The 12,484-nt window shown below is 41.2% G+C and overlaps 1 protein-coding gene across 6 annotated transcripts in view; it reads left to right on the top strand.

Annotated features, from left to right (window-relative positions):
- Nucleotides 1-12,484, top strand: part of CEP112 (centrosomal protein 112) — a 123,171-nt gene that overhangs the window by 47,796 nt on the left and 62,891 nt on the right. For all 6 annotated transcript variants that reach the window (XR_014936657.1, XR_014936658.1, XR_014936656.1 and 3 more), the window contains one exon: nt 6,883-7,065. Coding sequence is in view for 3 of the 6 variants with exons in the window: in XM_085522542.1 (XP_085378668.1) it covers nt 6,883-7,065 (183 nt within the window). In the remaining 3 variants the exon portion in view is untranslated. The remainder of the gene's footprint in view (nt 1-6,882; nt 7,066-12,484) is intronic.

Raw genomic sequence — 12,484 nt, 5'->3', positions numbered from 1 at the left:
ACCACAGTTCCTATCTGCTGGGAGCAGCTGCTTGCGGCACTTCAAAGCCAATGGACACCACAGTGAAGGCCTCAGCCTTTCCTGCCTTTGAAATGGTTGCAGTATCTATAGTTTGGCTTTATGGCACCATCAGCACAGGAAAAAAGTTGTTTAGTTTTTTGCAAACCCACTCCCACCCTTTTTTCTTTTTTTTTTTTTTTTTTGCTTTTCTGCTTTCTAATGACATTCTCAGTTTAGCTCAAAATACCTGGGAAGAGTTTCTGCTGCAATCACTTTCTATTAGTTTAAATATCTGAAAATAAAGCCTGCAACCAAATCTGGCAGTAACAGATTTTCATCAGGAAACGTTGCCACAGAAAGTAATGGATTTACTTCTTCCCTGTGTGCAGAATGCTGCAGCTCTCAGGGCAAGGTGTGATGGAGCACAGCTTCGAGTGAGGACATTCCCAGCAGGGTGAACCCTTTCAGTGCTTTTTTGGAGATATTATTTTAAATGACTTTTGTTTGTCCGTTTTTTCTTTAAGAAGTATTTCAATAGCTCACTGCAATCGCTGTTTTATCCGTTTTTGGGTGTTGCTGAAGTGCTACAGCTGAGCGATTGTGTAAAAGTGGACATATGAGGCTAGTGAGAGAGCTGAAGTCTGTGGCATTTCTTATCCTAGCAGAGAGAACACAATGAAAAGGCTGCTGAATTGCTGTAGGAGGATGGTGTTCCGTGCTGAGCTATGAATGTACTTTGAGTGTGAGCACCAACCTGGATTTATAAATAAGCTTTTCGTTTGGGCTTTCTCTTTGACTGAGTTTATTCCATTTTAAAATAATAATTATTCATCCTTCTGTGATGAAGTGGAAGGTTAGGAAAAGTATTACGTGGTAGCTGAAGAATCTCCCTGTATCTCAGGAAATCCTTTCTTGAGATGTTTATTGTTGAGAGTTGACTTCTGTAAAACTGGTGAAGGAATCATCAGAGCAGACTTCTTGCTCTGTTTAGCCAAACAGTGAAGAAGCAGAGTACCTTCAGAAATGTTTTGCTGGGTGTTTTACGAAATCCCTTTGAAATTATGGTAAAGATGAGAGAAGTAGGCTAGGCTTTTAAGTCTAGAGCAAGACAAAGGTGTGGTTGAGCTTAGATGTACCTTTTATATAACAGAAGGAGAACTAAAGAAATGCAGAACCAGCTGGTTAGAAGTAGAAAAAAAGCATGACTGTAATCTTACCTGCCAGCAGCGAGGGCAAGTATTTGAGGTAGAGGAGGGAAGTTGTTCTTGTTAGAGCAAATGTTATGTGAAGAGGAAGAAAAATATTCTTAATGGCTTTTTTTAATACAACTTCCCATTAAGGGAAGAGTATAGCTGCTTAACTGTTCCAAAGAGTCTTACTGAGAATTTCCATGTCTTCTTTGTGAAACAGAGCCAGAGGAGTTTGTGTATGGAGGAGGTATAAAGGCTGTGACCTCGTGAGTGAAAGGGAAAATGCAGCTTAAATGAGGAATAGAGTAAAAGTGGGGATTAAGCATGGGGAAAGCAAGAAGTTGCTGTGAGTATAGATGGGATTTGGAAAGCTGTCCCTTTAGGAAAAGAACTACTGGCTGTGAATCTAAGGTCTGGAGCTGTTCAGGCTGGGAAATTCAGATTAGACTTAAGGATGTGGGCTGCTGGAGGGTCATGTCTTCAGAAAAGCTCCCAACATCACCAGTCATATCACAAGATACGATGGCCATGTGTACACCTTGAACTCTGACTCCAGTTCCATGCTGAAATCTTCAGAAGCATTTAGTATGACACTATTATTAATAGAGATAACAAGCTTAACGTTCAGCTTGTTTTGTCCCTGTGCTTCTTTACAGCTGGGAGTTCCTGCCACTGCAGTTATGTCCCAGCTTTTCTTTGGCTGTTTTCTTCCCTTTTTATTTTTTCTAGCTTCCTTTTGACCAGCTTGTTATCCACTTAAATGAAGAAAACATTTGCAAAGACATGCTTTTGAAATATGTATTCCTCAGACAGTGGATGCCTGAATATTTTTAGTATGCTGGTTTGGCTGAAGGGACACCATCTTTGTAGAAGGCTTTGTTCCTCTCCTCTTTGTCTATAGCCTAAGATAATTGAAATACAGCCTGTTCTTGCATGGAGGCCAAATGAGAATGTTAGTAGAGGCTCTAAATTTTTCATGTCATCAGCAACAAGCTGCATAAATTTAACAAATTAATCCAGGATGCATAAATGTATCCTTTCAACCATCCTAACACGCAGATGAATGCCATTTGCTTGGAATATCTGAGGAATAGTTTCTTCAGTCATCAGCATCAACTTTTCACTTCACGCTGTAGCTAAAACTCTCAAACAGAAAAAGGATATGAATTTAACCTTCAAGTACAAAGAATGGGTGAAAAATCTTATAGCTGTACCATTGCTGTTTACAGAGCTGTTTAATCAGATGGATGGGTATTTACACTGACTCCTTCAGGCATTTCTCTTGTGTGTGATTCAGAGTTAGGAGCCTGAGCTCCCTGGATATTCAGCAGTCAGCCTTGGGAAGAGGGACATGAGGCCAGGATCATAAACTGATGCCTGCAGTAAATACAAGCCAGCCTGTGAAGTTGGCTCTCAGTGTTCAAAGAAGGTCCTTGGATAAACAGAGACAATGTACAGTAAATTCTGCAGCAGAACCTGCTACAAACAGGCGTTTGCAATGACTCGAGGTGTATTACTTTGAAAGAAACGTTTCTATTTGCACACTTCATCAGCTTTCTTGCGGCAGGCATTGTGGGTACCTACTGATGTTTGTCGCAGTGCCACATGTGGTTTGTTCACAGGGGTGCAACTTCAGTGCCAGCAAGCTGGCAATTTAAAAATGAATTTACTCATGGCAGGATGATTGGGAAGATAAGAGGATCGTATGATGCTTCTGCTGCCTGTGCTTTAGTAAGTATTGCCTCAGGAAGGTCTTAGTAAATGAAAGTTTACTGATCAGGTCTCACCACCTACTGAGACCACTTGGGCACATTGTTGTGGAAAGGGTTAGTAAAACTCCGGTTTTCCTGAAGACTCATTTACATCATTGAATTTCTCTCAGTTCTTACTTTGCAGAGGAACAGGAAACACAGTTGTGACAATTAAATTATTGCAACTTGCAATGAAATAAAAAGCAAAGTGTAATTGCTGTGCGTGTGCAATATACATTGCCCAAAATGTGTTCGCTGCCTCAGTGGTAACATATGGGTATGCACTGATGTATTTTTCAGTGCCATTTTTGCCCTCTGCTCATTACAGTCCTTCTATCTTTGGCCTGTTGTGTTTTCAAAATTACAGTGACATCTCAAAAAATGTGTACTTGTAAATTGCATTTATCCACTGCAAAATTGCTCTAGTATTCTCCATTGCTTTGTAGTAAAGATTCCTCTTTTCCACCCAAAGTTATGCTAAGCCAGAGCCCAGCATGATTAACACTCGATCCTCAAGTCTGTTATATCAGATTACTTTAGAAGCAGTGTATTTGCAGGGATGGGTAATCCCCATATCCTCATGAAACACGCACGTTTATGTATAGGCTTAGGATTCAGAAAGTGCTAGCTTTTACTACATTTGGTATTTGGGGATGGATCATGTTGTGCGGTGTGCTGGTCAGAGGTTAGAGCTGGTTTTGAGCAGAGTAATTATAATGAAGACACCTGTTTTACCAATGGAGGAATGGGAAATAAAATCTCTAGTAAAATGCTTGAAAATATTCTTAAATTTTTCTAGGATAAAATTGCTGTTAAATGGGCTTGCTGTGTGTGTGCTGTATGAATGAGCTTTAGTTCAGTTCTTTGGCATGACATATATAATTTACTGGTGGCTTCTCAGGCCCTCAGAAATTCGGTCATGCCAAAACAGGCCTAATAAAATCATCCTTCCATGCAAAACCATATTTTATGTAGGTGTTACTTATAATATTTCTGGAATTGTGGACATAAATTTACATGTATTTTCATACTTTGGTGTCAAATATTTATTGTAGCAGCTACACTTTTCAAAGAGGCAGTGAGCTAACTAATTTCTTTTCCCTCCTTTGGGGACTGTAAAAAGATTTTCAAAGGCATACTTGTTCTTGAGAACAAGTTGAAATTGTTCTGATATTGAAAAGCCTGAACTTGGTGTGTGATGTAGAAGCAAAAACTGTGTGGTAGAAGCTCTTGTCTACATTAGGGACTTTAAAAACATATTTGCTGATGTCGATTGTCTTACAAGTATTTGGTTTCTGAAAGTCTCCTGCAATCAGTAAACTGTGTATTGTCAAGCTGGGACTTCATTGGGTTCTTCTGGAGTACCTCTGCAGTTAGGTGCAGGTACACCTGCCTGGTATTAGAAGCCTGACGCACTGTGAATGTTGTACAGCATCTCAACCTCTGTCTTACAGACATGTTCTAGATACATGTAGACATTTCAGTATGATCTGAGGTGCTAAGCATCTAGATTTAGGTGTGGAAAGACCTCAACATGATACAATTTTAAAAGATGGTTTGTTATTCATAAAGGCATGTGCTGCCTCGAAGAAAAGACAGAATACTCACTGACTTATGGAGGCTTCATATAGTTTTCATGCAGCTTCCTGTGATGAAGAAGTCGGGTTGTTGCTGTGAACCAGCATGGTTGTCTTGCTTTTCTTGGCATACACTGGGGTTTGTTTGGTGGTTCCTAAGGGAAAAGAAGGTTCAGTGAGTGTGAAACACCTCCTCAGTGACTTTGTACAGAAAAGCACATTTCGCTGTTCACAAGTGTGTGGCGATAAGGTTTGTGAGGGAAGGTGGGCTTTGCAGGCATGTGTTGCCTTGGGGAATTGCACTCTGAGCAGGAAGGGCTTCCTCCACACGTTGGGCTTGTTGCTAGCCCCTCTCCTCACACTGCTGCCATTTCTTCTCCACTGTCGCACTGTGAGCGCTCCACTTGGTGTTCAATAGAGCTGCTCTTTTTCACTCCTTTTTCCCTTTCTAAATTCATATGCTTTGCTACTTCAAAGTGTTGAAAGTGGAGTGATTTCTACACAAATCTGCTTAGTTTGATCAGGTAAACCCATCATGCACGCACAGAGCTGCAGCTGGTGGAGGAAGCAGGATCTGCCCCGGCCTCCTTCCGGAACATTCTCTTTTCTTCAGCTAGAAAAGTAAAGATGAAACTAATGGAGGTTTCTCATAAGGAACTGGCTCACCCCAGGCCTCGCATGGCACAACCAGCTGCAAGTGTGGTCAGCGAGAAAAAAAATGCTCCAACAGAAAGACCAGAAAGACCTTTTTTGTCAGCACGGTCTCTTTTTAATCAGATCTGATGCCAGAAAGACTTGATTTTCAGAAATAGGACAAAGCCTTCGTAATTACTTTAAGGGGACAAGAACAACTTTAATGTAGATGTGCTGAGGACACCGATAGCAGCTGAATGTAAACAGTTTTGTGCACAAACATTGGGCAAAAAACAGAGGTGCCAAACTCAGCACGGCTACCCAGATCCATGTGCCCGGGGCAGCAATGGGCAGAGCCATTGGGTGCCGGTGAGCAACATGGAGGTGTCAAACCATGGAACATCACCTCTGTTCCACTCGTGTTGTTTTTGGGAATATGTGCTGAGTCCGCTGACATATTTTGCCTTCCAATTTTGGGATGTTCCAATCCGTGGTTTGACAGAAGTTGTTGCATTTTGCTTCGCTTCATATTTTACACAACAGCTGTGACCAGGGGCACCAGAAGGCACGGGCTGAGCACCGCCGAGGCCGTGGCCCACACGGAATTGCCTGCTGCAGCTTTAAGATAGGTGCCGGGCGCTGTGGTGCCGGCTCCTCCCGACAGCTTCTGTTTGAAGCCGGATTCTCACGCTGCACATAACCCACCATCTTCTCGATCAGGGCGTTTTTCTTTTCTTTTTCTTTTTCTTTTTTTTTTTTTTTTTCTCTTCCCCCCTCTTCAAAATCCACCAAAACTGAAGAAAAATCCAAGTGACTGTTCTTAGCAGCTGTGTGGCCCGGAGTTCAGTGGGGAAGCGGCTTCCTGCCGTCCCTATTCATCACCTGCTTCAAAGGCCGCCTGGCTGCTCCAGTGTGCAGGCCAGGTAGGGTGCCATTGTGCGCAGGCGGGGAGGATTAGTATCAAAGCTGCGGCAACCAGGCCCTTGGTCTCGGGCTGCCATTCAGTCTAGCGGGGAGAGGCTGGGGCTGGCCAAGGTCACAGCAGCCAGTGTGGTGCGGACTGGGAAAGGATCCTGAGAATAGAGCGCTGCTTCTGAGACCCTGGTGCGGGCTTGCGGCACAGCAGGTGCCCTTCTGGAACACATACATCTGTTTATGTTGGGGTAGCGTGGCTGACAACGGGATAATAGAGCTTTGTTTTTTATAATTTTCTTTTTTTTTTCAGAAAACAAAACAAAAAAAACCTGTACACACCACAATGTTGGATGTTTAAGGAAGAGCTTTCGCTCTGGAAAATCATCAAGAAATCCTTGAAAGATTTAATACTGGGGTTGGGGGGGGCTTGCATTTGTGTACTTGAGCAAAGGGGCGAGCAGGCTGGCTATTAACCATTTAGGATCCTCAGCCCCGCGGATGAGCAGCAGCAGGGTATGGGGGGACCGTTTGCGGAACGCGACAATGCCATTTTTCCCCCCCCCCCTTCAAACGCTCCGACATTTGTACCACCAAATTGGTTAAGGATGCGCTGGATTTGCTCGGTTGTCGCCATTGTTGGGATTGTCTGGAGGAATTCTGTCACGCTAACGGTGGCTTTTTAAAAGGTGAGGTAATAGTGACGTAAAAATAAAATCGCCAACTTGATGAAATTAAGGGGAAAATTAAGCTGTAGACGAGTTGTCATGACGACAAGGATGTTCTATTGATGAACTGTACTCCTCACTGTCCAATCAGATAGTGGAGCTGAAGCTGGAGCATGAACAGGAGAAGACGCACCTATTCCAGCAGCACAACGCAGAGAAGGACTGCCTGGTCCGAGACCACGAACGGGAGATCGAGAAGCTGGAGAAGCAGAGTCGCGCTGCCATGGCAGAACACGAGAGCAAAACTCAGGAATGCAGGAAGCGAGACGGGCAGGTAACGATCAATAACGTTTGAAAGGCGTACAGTTATTAGAAAATGCTAATAATTGGGGTTTCCTGTTTTCCAGCATGGTTGGTGATGTACGCTGTGTGATCATTTGCGAAACTGGCACGTAAATGTGATTTTGTTTTTGTCTTTTCTTCCTTTTTTTTTCTTTTTTTTTCCGCTTCCCCCCTCCCTTCCTACCACTGAATAGGGCTTTAACTGCAAAAACCACAGGTAGCCAGATTAAAAATCCCATGGTGCGCTATAACTCGGCCTATTTATAATCTTGTCTCATTTTCTTTCATGATGGATTTGTTTAAGAAAAAAAAGGTATCTGTTCTTCTCCCCCTCAGCCCTCACATTCACCCCTCCTTTTCTCCTTCCTGGGCAAATCCATACGAATTATGTCTACTTCGTTTGTATGCCTTCTTTTTGTTTTGTTTTAAATCTCTGCAGGTAACTCACAGATGGCTTTATTTCATTTTAGTCCTTGTCTTATTGTTTCAATTTTGCATTCTAGATTTGCATTGTGTGTTTGGCTACGTATGTCAGATATTTGATGAGACAATGTGCCTTTTGGATTGCTTACCATCACGTTTATTTTCCTACACACGCACACACCCCTCCCATCCTCCATCTCTGTGGTCACTGTTGGAAGCCATTTGGCAGAATAACCCCCAGCTGGGGTAGCATTTGACTCTTCAAACTTCTGGATGAAATGTGCACTGTCAGCATGGAAAATGATCTTTATTAGTTTTCAGTTAAAAAAAAATAAAAAATCTTACTGCATTTTTTCAATATATTTTTTTTTGTAAGGATGGCATGGTGCATTTTCCGAAGAGCCTATGTGAAAAAGGCCTAAAATGGCAACGTTAAAAAATTTAAGATGATTTCATAGTTTGAAGAGTATTCAGGAAATAGTCTTTCCTAATCAGCTTTAGAATTGCTTATTGTGCGTGGAATATTTTATACTAAAACTGGACATTTTCGTAAGGCGTCCTTAACGACTTGCTTTCCGCGCGCCGCTGCCTTCTCTATGAGATGTACGCCTGACATTGAGGCATTTCCATTTCACTTTCCTGTAGATTGGTAGGCTGTGTCTTTTACTGAAAGCTAACCTGGCAAAGCGAAATCGAACATTTAATTTTTGTAACAAATTTTTTGGGTTGCCTTTGGACGACTCAGTCTGTTGAAATCAGCGTTAAGCCTGTTGGAAAAGAAGTCGCGTGCTGGGGGAGGAAGGGGTGTACATTGCAGAGCCAGGGCTTATTTCTCCGCTTCCACCATTATGGATTTCCAAGGAAAATGATAATTTTGTGGGAATGCTTGGGAAGAGGTTATTCAGATGGCTTCTGCAAAATTAAACCATGTCCCCGATTCTCCACTTGTACTGTGGGAGCGAACAAAGACGTAAAGAGCTAAAGGGACTGGTTTCTGTTTGGATTTTTTTTCTTTGGCCTAACATAGATACGTCTTAACTAAATAACTATTTGCAAGAGCTCTTGCAGGGTTGTATCATCCTCTCACCTACACGCGTCATGTCATTTGCGTACCAAGGCAGAGCTGTATATCTTGGGTTAAAAAACAGTTTGAGTTCTGTCTACGTGGCCACGTTCGTTACAACTGTTCTCTATAGCATCGAGCACAAACGCAAAGGGACTGTTTTAAGCAAATTCAGAGAAACTGGGAGGCGTCTTGTAAGTATCTCTCTAATTAGTTCTGTTGTGGGTTGTTTCTGTTAAAGACCGGAGCCCAAAGTTTGGCTGTGCATTCTGTTTGCAATGGGATGTAGGATGCTACTACGGGCTCTGCATAAAGAACTTGGAATCATGGCAGCTGTTAGGAAGATCGTAACAATCTGAATAGCAAAAAAAAACTTTGGCCTTTTCTTTATAGTTTGAATGGCCGTGTACAGTTGTTTGAAGATCGCTGCCCTGAGAATGCCATGTAAATCAGGGGAAAAAATGTCATTGCTTTTGATTGGAAGAGCTGCTGTTTATTTAAATTCCAATAAGAATCTATCTGCTTCCAAGGATGCATCGTTTTTCTGTTTCTGTTCCTTCATTTGGTCTTTGTGTTAGAATTCACTATTGTCTCTGCAGAGAGCTTAACAGACAATACGGGTGTCTTTCATGGAATTATAGTTTGTATTTTTAATTAAGAAGGGGGAAAAAAAAAAAGGGAACTACAAAAATGCATAATCATCTAATGTGACTAATGACCAATGTCCATTGTGAAACATTTGATGGCCTCTTAACAAAGGTATCACAGTGACCTAATGCATCTGTAGTTGGGGCTTTTCGTAATAATACAGAAATTGTTGAAATTGAACCACGTTTGACAGCAGTAATGTTAGGGATTCTCTGTATTACAGCAGTGGTGTTCTGAGACAGGAGAAGAGGCCATTTTACCTTGCCGAATGAAAAGCGGATTTGCTGGGTATTGAAAAAAGAAAAATTAAGTAGTAATTAGCGTGAATCACGTATATGTGTCTTGGTTTGAAGGACCTACGGGCTCAGTGTTCAGGGAGCGATGTGAAAGCACCTTCATTAAAGGTATTCACTTCTGTTTTTTTCTAAATCCTTCGCATGTGAAAGTAGCAAATGTTTAAAGAACAGCATTACTAAAATCAGATACAAGTGAGTACTGTGGAACAATTCATTGTAGCGCCACGGAAAAGATCCACTTCTCTTTCCAATAGGTTTTTAGCTACTGTAAGAGCCAATATATAAAACTGTTCCATTTTATTCAGCTATATATAATTTAATTAATGTTTTACTCAGAACCAAAATATAAAGAATACAGATTTCAGTGCGTTGCCCGGTATTGTTTAGTATAACATTATTTTGTTGTTTCTTTGAATAAGAATTTAAGTGTATTTTCAGTAATGGAACATGATTTAAGCAGATCACCTTTTGTGTTCCTGATGAATTTCAGGATAACAACTGCATTGCACTTCAGCTCTTGGGTTTATCTATTTCTAGGAGGCTTACTTTGATTTTTTTTTTTCACCTGGGGTTGTAATGCTCAGGGAGGAGTAAATTGACATGTAGGTCAGTAAAAGTCAGAGCAGTACAAAGGCTTTCATACCACGCTGTGTTCTTGTAGTCGTTTAAATCCTATGTGTTTCCTATGAACTGCCATAATATTGCTTAAATAATAGTTAATAACAAAGGAATTTTGTTTGGTTGAAACTCAGTTTTAAATCATTGCTTGTGTTTAATTCAAATTTTGGATATGAGCTGGATTTTTCTTTTTAAGAAAATTTTGAAGCGATAATTTGGTCATTCGTTCCTCACCTCTCTCTACATAATTGTAGTGCATTCCTTATTTTGCTAACTGGGGAACTCCCTGGATGACAGTGCGCTTTCTTTGTTTTAATGAAAACAACCTTGCTACTGAATCTCGGGCTTTTGGAAGCAAGGCTTCTGACTACAGAGAATAGAAGATGTTTTTTCTACTGTGAAATAAGATGGCAAGGTTAGGAAATCTTCACAACCGATGCCAGCTGTGCTGTGGTGGCTGTGCCAGCTGTGCCCTTGGACTTCTCCTTTATCCCGTGGCTGTCATTCTTTCCCCAGCATCTGACACATACCCTGAACCAGCTCAAAGATTTTCATGTTCCAGCTGCTGTAGAGAGTTGGATCACTTTCATGCTTGTTCTCTGACCGTTGACCTTTGGGCAAGAAGGAAAAAAAGTACCCTATAGCTTCAAATACAGCACTCTGCACTAATGCAAGAGGGGAAAGAAGTTCCTTGAGGAAACCAAATTCTTCCTTTGCGTTCTGTTGCACAGTAATTGCCAAATCCACTTTTTTTTTCATCCATTCATAATTGGGTTAAGAGTAACTTGAACAGCAAGGCACACGTTGTTGCTTTCTGTCACTGATGTCACAGTGTTTAATTTTAACATATACTGTTTGTTATCTCAAAAACTTGGCTGCTTTGAGAGAATGTCAATGCTGTTTGGGGGTTTCTTAGGACTCTCAATAATCCATTTCCAGCTGGGAGAGAAAACCTCTGGCAATTCTAAACTTGTTCAAATACTCACATTACGAATAGAAGTCCAATTTTATATTTATATGTATATGTACATAAACAAGGAATGAGCTGGAGGTGATGAGAAGACATTTTTGTGTCTGAAGTATCTGTTTCCTTTTTCCTCTCCTGCATTTTGCTCTTCATGTTCTCCTCTTGGCCTCCACCAGCCCTTTTCCGTTCACCTCCTTGAAGACCTGCAGTTCCTTTGCAGACCTCCTGCATAGGATATCCTTCCAATTTTCCTCTGGCAATCTGCATTGAAAATTCACTCTTACACTTGTACACTGTGATCCTTCTGCAGCTGTTTTGCCTGAATTAGTTCTGAGCTCTTTGTGAACGTGTTGGGTTCAATAATACACAAATAAAAAGACAACGATCGTTGTTTTCCTTCAAGCAAATTGTTGGTGTGCTTATGGACAGTTAGTGTATGAAGTGTAGGGGGAAAGGAGAGATCTATCCTGTCTCCTCCATATATATGTTGACTAAACATATATATTAGTGTGTATGTGCATATATATAGTCAGCATATATATATCTGTGTGCTCCATTTGTATTGTAAGCTTATCAGATAGAGAGCTTGATCAACTATTGATAGCTGTTTGGTAATAACTGAATACCCCAATGTGTGCACAATTTCTGTCCATGTACAAAAGGAACTTTTCAGTGCTGTATTAATACAGAAAGAATCCAGGAGCATTTGTTTCACAATAGGAGACTTCCTTAAACCTTGATCTGTGAGAACCTACCCTAAATCTCTGATCAGCTCGGTTTTACTTTGGGCAGCTATTCTGATATCTCCAAGCATCGGTTTCCACCCAGATGCTCTTCCAGTATCAGTGGAAGCAGTTTATTTAATTGTGTCTGGAAGGAACAGATAAATGTGCTCTGTGAAACTTTCAGATGTTGATGGTGCTACTGAAGTCACTTCTGTATATAACTCTAAGTAAATAAATTCTATGACTCGTTTTTTCTTTGACTTCTTTTCTTCTCACAATAGAAGATGTCTTTGGCACGAGAAGAAATGCGCTGCTTGCTATGCAGGCTTTCTCTACAAACAATCTAAATCATGGAGTCGCAATCTAAATATTTGTTTGTTTTATTTTACTTGGAGAGTAGCTTTTGGGCTGACAGTCAGAGTTCTGCAGACAGACAGCAGTTCCCTTTGAGCCTTTCTTAAACAAAGGCTTTTAGCTTTATTGCAGCATGTTTAATTTCCCACCGGTCAAAGCAAAGTAATGAACGTGACTGTTGATGTAAAACATTAGAAGTACCAAATATTTGTTACAGCCTTTGCATGATTTCTCTTGGTTGGTTTTTGTAGCAGGCTGAATCTGGATGGGCATGGATCCCACTGATGGGGAGTATCTCCTAAAAATCGAGGATCTGA

The sequence above is a fragment of the Coturnix japonica genome, chromosome 23 (genome assembly GCF_054131305.1).
Source record: "Coturnix japonica strain WE chromosome 23, WE-NBRP24, whole genome shotgun sequence".
Lineage (NCBI taxonomy): Eukaryota > Metazoa > Chordata > Aves > Galliformes > Phasianidae > Coturnix > Coturnix japonica.
This window is presented reverse-complemented; position numbering and strand designations above follow the sequence as displayed.